This window comes from Microcaecilia unicolor, chromosome 1, assembly GCF_901765095.1.
Source record: "Microcaecilia unicolor chromosome 1, aMicUni1.1, whole genome shotgun sequence".
NCBI classification, from domain to species: domain Eukaryota; kingdom Metazoa; phylum Chordata; class Amphibia; order Gymnophiona; family Siphonopidae; genus Microcaecilia; species Microcaecilia unicolor.
In genome coordinates, this window is record NC_044031.1 from 547,522,119 (window position 1) to 547,533,698 (window position 11,580).

The following is an 11,580-nucleotide window of genomic DNA, read 5'->3' on the forward strand; positions in this document are numbered from 1 at the left end:
TCAATTGAGAGAACTCCATAGAGAGCAAGTCCCTACTTGGGACATAGGTGTGAATCAAAGACACAATTTGCAGAGGCACCTGCTCATACCTAGCCTGATGGGTCAATACCAATATTTTAAATTGTAATCTAACCAATGGTTACCAATGATAAAGAACATAAAGTGGAGCTACATGAGCCTGACCACTAATTCTACTTAGTATGTGATTAGCAACATTTGGTTGCATTTGAAGCTTTCTCAAACAACATTGAGGCAAGCCAACTAAAATGGCATTTTCTTAGTCTAACTGTGACATAAATAAGGCAGACAAAGAATGCAACAAAGAAAGGTCTTTTCATCCATATAACCTTGGAACGCATGTAATTTGCGCAAAGTCATAAACCCCCAACTCACTAACTTATGTGCCCTGTGAAATCCAACCAACAGTTCAACCATACCCCTAGGTATTTAAATTCATCCACGACAGGGAGTATTTTCCTACCCAACTGGATAGAGGCTCCAGGCCTATCACGGCCACCCGTTATCTAACAGGACACAGTCTGCTTCATGTTCAACACCATCCGATTATTATTCAGCCATTGAAAAATAGCTTGCAAACAACTGTGGACAGGGGTTAAATCAACAACTCCAGGTGCAATATGCACCACCAACAAAAAAAATCATCAGTATAAACAAAAGGACTAATTCTATATTGTCCTATCAAATCTACCAAAGGTTTAACAAAAATGTTAAAAAGAATTGGGGATAAAGAAGATCCCTGAGGGACTCCACCAGTAAAAGCATGAGGAGAAAAGCAATCAGAGTCTTGTAATACTGAAAAAGAACGAATATACAAAAAACTCTGAAACCAGGTCCATACTACACCCTCTACCCCAATAACATTTGGCTGGGAAAATAAAAATGAACCATCAAAAGCCAAGGCTAAATCCAATGACAATACCAATCCTATATCTCCAGCATCCAAAATATTCCACAGTTCACTTAACAAGGCAACTAAAGTTGTTTCTCTGCTATACCCTTTTCGGAAAATGCTTGTCATGTATGCAATAGTGAGTCTCAACATAGTCAGTAGTCAACCATTCCAAAGAGACTGGGGTATAAGTACTCCAACTAGTCCTCTCAAGGATTACTTCATCACAGTTCACCAAGCTACAGGTAAGACCACCACCTGAACCCTGGATATTCAATGAACCATGTAACACACCCATCTAATTCACAAAAAATGATGCCATAGACTCCACTGGAGGTCTAAATTCATATCCTAACTTTGTGCATGAGCATATGGATGTACACCTGCTAAAGACTAGTATGAATAATCACACCTAACTAATGGCAGTTAGGTGCAGAAATGAAGGTATTCGATAACACCACACTGAAACTCTGGGAATGCCCCTGACCCACCCATGGCCATGCCCCTTTGGAGTTGTGTGCTATGAAAATTAGGCACACTTTATAGAATAAGGAGGAAGGCAGATCTGCACATAACTACTAATGACTGCCAATTAAGTGCTTATTAATGCCAATTTCATAAGTATTGCCATATTGGGAAAAACCAAAGGTCCATCAAGCCCAGCATCCTGTTTCCAACAGTGGCCAATCCAGGTCACAAATACCCGGCAAGATCCCCAAAATGTACAAAACATTTTAAACTGCTTATCCCAGAAATAGTGGATTTTCCCCAAGTCCATTTAATAACGGTCTATGGACTTTTCCTTTAGGAAGCCGTCCAAACCTTTTTTAAACTCCGCTATGATAATCGCATTTACCACATTCTCTGGCAATGAATTCCAGAGTTTAATTACATGTTGAGTGAAGAAAATTTTTCTCTGATTCATTTTAAATTTACTACATTGTAGCTTCATCGCATGCCCCCTAGTCCTAGTATTTTTGGAAAGCATGAACAGACGCTTCAAATCTACCCATTCAACAGAATCCCTCCTCCCCTTAGAGATAGCACTCTCCTATACTCTAAAGGGGTCATTTGACAAAGATGAATGATATCAATCAGGTAATGCTTCAGGGTGTCTGGAACTGGCTGGGACCACTTAGTTTTTGAGCTGAGTCAAATGTGTGAAATATTGGCCCTGACCCAGGATGGCCATCATTTATCGAAGACTACAACTCTCAGTTTACATTATTTTCCCTTTTCCCTTCTATTTTTTTTGTGTTGCTCTTATCTCACTGTACCAGGTTTTCGCTGGTATATAACGTATATGGTACAGCTTGTCAAACCCATTTTGGAGACCCCAGAGTCAGTTGGGTTTTCAGGATATCCACATTGAAAATGCATGATATCAGTTTGCATATACTTTGTCTCCAATGCAGACATATTATAAATCAAACTAAATAAATAAAATAAATCAATATATATGAGATTAAATTACCCTATCAAAACAGCTCAAGGTGTTAATATAAATACAATAAAATAATAGAAAACATATTTGCAATATACTTACCCCAACATAGCAGAAACCATCACCACCCCAGCATAATCAATAGCATGCAGTCATCCCCATGCTAATCACAACCACTACTCCCTACACTATAGCCATAGGTTGAGTCCATAGCCATGCCTTATCTAACTTATGAAACCATAATCATTTCTCTTCCCACACTGCTACCTGCAGCTTATTCATAAGATTGGGTCCACCACTAAAAATACCCTTATCCTTGGAAACAATAACTGTACATATCTAACAGTAGGGAGTGTCAACAAAGACTCTTGAGCTGATTGAAGATTCAAACTCAACAAATAAGCAACCAACCAGTCTGCCAGATATGTCAGCCCCATTCTCTGGGGTACAGCTTAAAAGATAGATGGACTGTGGTGAGAGGAGATACTACACCTATAATCCAGAAGTTACACTGGTTGCCAGTAGAACAAGGTTGGTTTAAAGTTCTGACTAACAGCTATATTGTGCTTATCCTGAAAACATGATTGGCTGTGGGGTTCCCAGCATTGGCATGGGAAGCCCTGGCTATAGCAGTTGCTGTGATCTGCATCTCACATTAAGCAGAATTCAGTGAAAACAAGGAGAGTCACTGTGAATGTTGTGCAGCTTCCCACAGATCACTTGTGACAATTTGCAGCTTTTTTGTGGCCAGTAACATACAATACTTTGACTGCTAAGAGTCTATGGCCCATGTTAATGAAAACACACAAGCTGGTTAACACTACCATGCCCCACTTCCACTTCTTCACCCATGACATGCCCCCAGAAAAAAATATTTTTAAAAAATAGCTAATGTGTGAGTTGGCACATGCTGACAAGCAAACTACTGCAATATGCTTTAATGTGCTTTGCAGTAAGGTAAGCTTTTTTTTTTTCCCTGTATTAAGCACACATCAGTGCTTAACAGTTTAATATAAAGGCCCCTTAGTTACTCTTTCTGGATATCCTGTGTACGTCAATCAAGACCCTTGAACAGCTTACTTTAAAACAAATTTAAAATATACATACAAACATTAATTAAAACATTCCCTTTTCCCAGATTCCTCCATCCTAAAAACCAGCTCCCCCAATTCCTCCACTCCACCATTCTCTTCATTCCTGCATCAAGGGAAAGCATTCAGGAATCCCTCAACTTGGTCTCTACATCTCACTAAACACTCATCCAAATATCCAAGCCTAAGCTAAATTCTTGAATTTTAAATAATTCCTGTCTGGACTCGGACATGTAGGTTATCAGATATCTTTATGGATGTTAATCAATAAAAAAAAGCCAAGTATGATTTGTGGATGCCATTGTAGAGAAATAACTCACAAAATATATATAGGAGAATATTTTCAGAAACACTTAAATAACGTATGTGAGGTAGGGTCTCGTACCAGCATAGATTCACCACGGGACTGATGTGAATAGTAGCCATGTTTAATCATTGACTCGTACCTCCACCATCCTATGCTTAACTCACACTACAATAAAATTAATCTACTGTAGGGTATATGGAAGACACTTAGCTTAGTGAACTTGTGCTCCTTTATAACCAGTGTGCCTGTGTGCCCCGACAGGTGCCTGTTTCGCAATGCTTCGTCAAAGGGGACTTTCACACCGTCTAGCTGTTGTGTGTCTCATCATGGCTGATCGAGGGGTGGAGGGGGAGCAGTGGTGGTGGCGACCTCGGGGGGCTGCAGGGGCGGCCTTGCCCTGGGCCCGGCCCGACCCAGTCTCTCGGTGGCCCTGCCTTTCTAACTTCCTTATTGCTAGTACTGGCACTGGAGGTACTTTCAGGCCCCTTCAGAGGGGAGCATTTATTATCCTTGTACCTGTGGCACTTGCTTTACTCTCCCTAACTGGGGCCACTTTCTGTTCCACTCAAATTCTATTTCAATGACACTCTAATGACACTACTGTGAATTATGATAAACCTATTTACAACGTGGGATTTTAAGTAAGTCAGAACACACTAAAAATGGTACTGATGACTCATGAAAAATTTATAGTAAAAAAAACCTGCTTCAATCTATTCATTGGATCACTCCTTTATCTAAAAATCACTATCAGTATGTGTGTGTGTGTGTGTGTGTGTGTGTATGTGTGTGTGTGTGTGTGTGTGTGTGTGTGTATATATAAATCTATATATATATATATCTAGCTATCTATATCTCCCTTACACACACACACTCACAAACACACTATTATGTATACAATATAGACAGCACAATCTTCTATTAGCAGCATATAAGTTTAATTAAAGAAAATAGTGAGCCGTTATGTATAATTCATATAGTCCTGAAGTTCCTACATTCCTGAAGTTTCTCACAATCTGGATTTGAGCACAGGGAAGCTAAAAGGTGGCGCACAGTGTCAAACAGAGACGGGAAAGGGGCATCAAACCAGGATCAATAACTTTCTAAGTACTAAAAAGATTAGGTATATGCAAGGGCAATAATCAATCCACTCTTTAGACTCCAAAGTTAATAAATACTGTGGAACCCAAGGCAGTATTTTAACATAAAACTCTGATCATTTACTATTACCAGACTCCAGAACCTGTTAGAAATAAGGAAGTGGTAGAAGGCAAAGTAGAGAACAAAGAGTAAGCATCTATTAATCCATCAGACAGTTCAGTGTCTGAGCTTCTTCGAGATTCCCCTGCCGTAGGGAAAACTCTATTTTACACTTGCTGCTGCGTTTGTACCCCCTGCCCTCCGCTCCATTTAGGGAATATCATCTATTCAATTCTATTTGGATTGAACTTTGCTTCACAGAGTTTTTTCACTCCAGGACCGTGCTGAAATTCAACCGAGAAAACTCTAACATTCACAGCAGGCAGCACTTGGCTTTCAGGCGGAGATTCTATGCGTTCCACATACTGGAGGCAAAACAAGCCCAGCTAGCAAGTGAATTCTCGCTGTGTAAGAAAGAGGACAGGAGGAACAGCAGTTGTACTGACGATGGTATGGGGGGTCTATACGATTGTGGTGAGAGGTGCGCACAACCTTGGGGATTGAGCTGTAAAGAGCTGTCCGTTCAGCACCACGCACCGCCAGCCAGTCGGCAACGCCAGCTCGGTCTCTCCAAACACCATGGGTGCCTTCCTACTTCCTCCCACCCTCTTTACTAACTGCCTGCTCCACGGAAAGAAGCATTTACAAGAACTCTAGCCAAAGGGGCTGAAAATCCTCGCCAAGATCTAGGAAGAGAAATTTTTCATGGGTCTGAAAACTGAAGCCAGCTGAGGTAGGAGCACGTCGCTGATGGGGGGGGGGGGGGGGGGGGGGGAACGGTACATAACATCTTCTGCAGGGAAAATGTTGAAAAGCAGAAAGGCAGAGGAGAAAGTGCCGAGGGAAGTTCCTCGGGTGGATCTCCTCCGGGGCTTTACATTTGTTCCTTCAACTAGTTGACGAAATAATACGGGAACAATGCTTCTGTTTTAGGGTGGAGGTAGTGTTGTTTGTGCGTATTTGATGGATGTGTGGGGGGGGGGGAGGGTTAAGAAGGGTGAAAAAATATCTGATTTCTGAAATGTATCACTACAATACGTTATATGAAACGCTATAGTCAGAAAAAACAAACATTGTTTACAATGTGGACATCTACACAGGTAACCCAGAGAAACAGACAAAAATACGTGAGCATCTGCATACTCATAATAGTGATCCCTTTTATAGCTTTATAGAATCATGCGCTATAATTGAAACGAAGATATACACTTATTCTAGCGGCAAACGCGGAAAATGACTATTACTGTTGCTTTTGGGAATACTAGTTGTTGAACATAATAAATAAAGAGCATACCGATATTAGCTGTGCTAAGATATCACAGAACGATTGCCTTACCATACAGTTCAAGTATAACCCACTTCCTCAGATTCAGTATTTTGTACATTATGGTAACTTAGATATTAACCTTCTGAGACCTGTTAGAAAGTTTCTTTCAGGACAAAAGATCAACATGAAATACCAAAAAGTTAAACCTTCATTTGTAGTTGAAAAAAGATAAATATTATACAATGTAAATAATTATTATGTCTATTAAATTTGAGTATTTGTCTTCTTAACAATACTAAGTGCTTTAATTTGTTTGAAGTGAGAGTGAAGCAGAAATTTCTAAGTATGCTGACATATTTTTGTAAAATAACAATTATTTGCTACAGTTGCTCAAATACTAATGTTTCTCTATTTACTTCTGTTTTGCAGGCAAATTATCTACCATTGAAAGATCACTATGACAGGTCAGAAGTTAAAACTATTATCTGAAGCTGAATTTGAAGATGATGAGATTAGTATCAATGTTGGAGGGTTTAAGAAAACGCTGAGATCCAACACACTGCTGAGATTTCCAGAAACTAGGCTGGGGAAGCTGTTGAACTGCCGATCCAAAGAGTCCATACTTGAACTCTGTGATGATTATGATGACACCAAAAATGAATTTTACTTTGACAGAAACCCTGACCTCCTCCCTTATGTGTTACATTTTTACAATACTGGCAAGCTTCATGTCATGGGAGATCTCTGCGTTTTTTCCTTCAGCCAAGAGATTGAATATTGGGGAATAAATGAATTCTTTATTGACTCGTGTTGTAGTTATAGCTATCATGGAAGAAAAGTGGAACCCGATCAAGACCAATGGGAGGACAGCAGTGAAGAAGAGAGCACCACCTCCTCTTTTGATGAGATTCTGGCATTTTACAATGATGCCTCTAAGTTTGACAAACAATCATTTGGAAACTTCAGAAGACAACTTTGGATAGCTTTAGACAACCCTGGCTACTCAGTAATGAGCAGAATTTTTAGTATCATTTCCATATTAATAGTTCTTGGATCCATTGTAACTATGTGCCTCAATAGCTTGCCAGATTTTCAAATTGTCCACAGCAATGGTAGCACAGAAGAAGATCCAAGGTTTGAAATTGTAGAACATTTTGGCATAGCTTGGTTTACATTTGAATTAGTGGTAAGATTTGCCGTAGCACCTGAATTCTCCACATTTTTCAAACTTCCATTAAATTTTATTGATCTTATTTCCATTCTTCCATTTTACATCACTCTAATTGTAAACTTGGTTGTAGAAAGTAGTCCAGCTTTAACAAATTTAGGAAGAGTTGCCCAAGTCCTGAAATTAATGAGAATCTTCCGCATCTTAAAACTTGCCAGGCATTCAACTGGCCTTAGGTCTCTTGGGTCAACCTTAAAATACAGCTACAAAGAGGTAGGGCTCCTGTTACTTTATCTCTCTGTTGGGGTCTCTATTTTTTCAGTAGTGGCTTATACCATTGAAAAAGAAGAAAATGATGGGTTAGCTACCATGCCTGCTTGCTGGTGGTGGGCTACTGTTAGTATGACCACAGTAGGATATGGAGATGTTGTCCCAGTAACCGTTGCTGGAAAACTGACTGCATCGGCTTGTATTCTTGCAGGTATCCTGGTTGTAGTGCTTCCTATTACCCTGATATTCAACAAGTTTTCTCATTTCTATAGGCGCCAAAAGTATCTAGAAAATGCCATGAGAAGTTGTGATTTTGGTGATGGGATAAAAGAGGTTCCTTTAATTAATTTAAGGGACTACTATGCCCACAAAGTAAAATCATTAATGGCAAGTCTTTCAAATATAAGCAGGACTAGTCCAAGTGAACAAAGTCTAAATGAATCAATACATTAAAATATTGTGCTTGTTACATATAAAAACTGTGTTACCTTTATCAATTGTGCTCTAAAAATGTCAGTTGCTGTTCTAAAAATACTGTTTGTTTAGTAGTTCATTTGCACTTACAAAGACAATAAAAATCTGTCCATTTTATGCTACATCAAAATGAAAGTGAATGACAATTTTCTTTATAGCTGTTATAACAAAAATCATAGAGCATACCACATTTAGCAATTTGATTGACACTAATGTGAAACCTTCAGTTTCACTTTCACATATTTTCAGAATCCTATATCAGAAAGGCAATTTCCATCTCTCTATCACATTCCCATAAAAGGAATCTATAAGTCTCTCCATGTTCTTTTTAACCAGTGGCCAAGCAAACAACCATACTGCCAGTTATCTACTGAAAGACCAAGTTTTGTTTTACTTTGAGTTGTGAAAGAAGCTTCTCATACATGTAAGTACCTCAGGGAATGACTAAGGCTGAAGCAGGTTGCTGAGGGAAGCAGTGAGTGGGATGATTGATGCTTGATGAGAAAACTAAGAGATGGGCTGATCAAGCAGGAAAGGGGAGAAAAGCCTTAGGATTTTGTAGATACACACAGATGCCTGTCTTTGAACATTTTTGTACTTTACGGTAATATACGGAGTACCCTAGTGGTTAGTGCAGTGGACTTTGATCCTGGGGAACTGAGTTCAATTCCCACTGCAGCTCCTTGTGACTCTGGGCAAGCACTCCATTGCCCCTGGTACAAAATAAGTACCTGAATATATGTAAACCGCTTTCAATGTAGTTGCAAAAACCTCAGAAAGGGGGTATATAAAGTCCCATTTCCCTTTCCCTATTTGAGATTCTACATGGAATGTTGCTACTATTGGAGATTCTAGATGGAATGTTGCTACTATTGGAGATTCTGTTGCTACTATTTGAGATTCTACATGGAATGTTGCTATTCCACTAGCAACATTCCATGTAGAAGCCTGCCCTTGCAGATCAGCAACGCGGCTGCGCAGGCTTCTGTTTCTGTGAGTCTGACGTCCTGCACGTACGTGCAGGACGTCAGACTCATAGAAGTAGAAGCCTGCATGGCCGCACTGCTGATCTGCAAGGGCAGGCTTCTATATGGACTGTTGCTAGTGGAGAAGTAGCCTAATGGTTAGTGAAGTGGACTTTGATCCTGGGGAACTGAGTTCAAGTCCCACTGCAGCTCCTTGTGACTCTGGACAAGTCACTTAACCCTCCATTGCCCCTGGTACAAAATAAGTACCTGAATATATGCAAACCGCTTTGAATGTAGTTGCAAAAACCTCAGAAAGGCGGTATATCAAGTTTCATTTCCCTTTCCAATTTTAAGAGGGGATAGGCTGCATATACACTAAAACATAAAGAAACATGCTAACATTTTTAGCCGTTAGAGACACCTATAGAAATATATGGGTGTGCTAAAAATGCTAGCACACCTTAGTAAGCAGGGCCCTTAGTTTTCAAATTTCCAATTCCTGTCATAGCTACGGACAAAGGTTATTAGCAAATGTTAATTTTGTATATCCATATGTTTGAGCTATAGCATTTTGGCACCATCATGCACCTGAAATGATGAAGAGTGTCTTAGCATAAATACAGAACATGGGGACATTGCTGAAAGCAGTCCTGAATGTAGAGTTTGCACTTAATACTTCACCCTTTCTGGTGATATTAGTAATAAATAGTGTTTTATAACAGAATTCATAACATAACTTATATGCCGCTAAAACCATGAGTTCTAAGTGGATTACAATAAGACTACATTACTAGAACAATACTAATGAGTAACATTCGCACAGAATTCCAATGTGTTTTACTAATTGTAATACTTGTGAAACATATATTTAAGTGGTTTCTTTAGAAGCCTTATCATAATTTGGATGTGTATAAAACAGCATTTAGATGTGTATATCATATACACATTTAAATTCTGATTTTAGAAAGCTGGAATATACACGTCAAGTCATGAATACGAACTAGGTTCAATTCCCACTACAGCTGCTTGTGACTCTAGGCAAGTCACTTAACCCTCCATTGCCCCAGGTACAAATAAATACCTGTATGTACTATGTAAACCGCTTTGAATGTAGTTGCAAAAACCACAGAAAGGCGGTATATCGAGTCTCATTTCCCTTTCCCTTGCACATGACAAGGGAGCGTAGTCTGGGCATGGCTTGAATGAGGCTAAACAATTCCCATGTATTCTCCATTTCAGCAGGGGAATGCACATTTATGTCCTCTGAGATCAATGTCAGGATTTACAGCTGCTCCCTGGGATGTCTAGGTTAATTAAAGGTGCTCATTTTAAATAGGGACTCTATTAGGGAAGGATTCCTCTTTAATCTTCCAGTGTTTTTTGTCCCCCCCCCTTTCCTCCGGAAAGTGATACTAGTAAATGGTATTGGGGTCTGTGACAGCTTGGGAAAACATAGACATGTAGGTTACTAAAATGGCAAACACACACCTCTATGTGTATATTCTGAAATACCTGCTTGTACATCTGTGTAGCTGTGTTCCTTCTGCTGATATTCATATTTATCTTTGTAAAATTGTTGCTCCCACCACAGGTAAAGGGTGCATACATGGCCATTCCTGCATTTATTGTAGAACAGGCTCTACACTAGCAGGTCCTGTTGTAAAATACTACTGAAACCGTACATGCCCCAACCTGGACCTTTCAATACTGATTTGTATGTTCTGTCTAAAATGGGGCCCATATGCCCACCTAGACTGGTTATTTTTGTGTCCTAGCCAAATGAAAGATTGAAAGGGATGAAAGAATGATGCTATTATTACCTGTATTTATGATTATAGTAACCAAATTTTAGTTGGATAAACACAGCTTTGAACATTTTACTTTGATGCGAGTTAATGAATTATAACAAGTTTTCTCAATGGCACTACAGGTAACAAAAGTGACTTCTGTCTGTTAGAAGAGAGATTCAGTGGGAGACAGAACACCCCCATCATTTCCGACTAGTGACTGTTCTTACTGCTTGACTACACCTTCCCCTCCTTTTGGCTGCATTGTACTTCTAGCATTTGCCAATGAACTAATATGTAGTAGTAAAAGCTTTGGAAATTGCTCATCCTTATATTTTACCTGAAATGCTCCAGTGCTGTCAATTAGAAAGGGTAGTTGTAGCATTTCCATTTTCAATGACAAGTCAAGGTTAAGATTCCATTGGAATGCATCATTGTTTCCTTCCTGCCTTGTTTACCTGTAAAGAGTATTATTACTGTAAAGGCTGCTGCTTATACAGCTGTGTGCTAATTCATTCCAAATCATTATTATGTATGATATGCTACCTGTTGTCATTCAGGGACAGCTGCAGTGGATGCCTTCATATTCATGTATTTCAGGCCACTAAACCTTTTTATCTTTGCTTAGCAAAGAAAACAAAATATAATAATTCTAACCTTTAGACAGATAATAACAGAAAGAGTATTATGGACT

General features: G+C 39.3%; 1 protein-coding gene across 1 annotated transcript; it reads left to right on the plus strand.

Moving 5' to 3' along the window:
* The first annotated feature begins 6,676 nt into the window (after positions 1-6,676).
* On the plus strand, positions 6,677-8,110 carry KCNS2 (potassium voltage-gated channel modifier subfamily S member 2). The gene has a single exon (XM_030190191.1). It carries the CDS (start codon positions 6,677-6,679, stop codon positions 8,108-8,110), a length of 1,434 nt encoding a protein of 477 aa, XP_030046051.1.
* Positions 8,111-11,580: the final 3,470 nt, after the last annotated feature.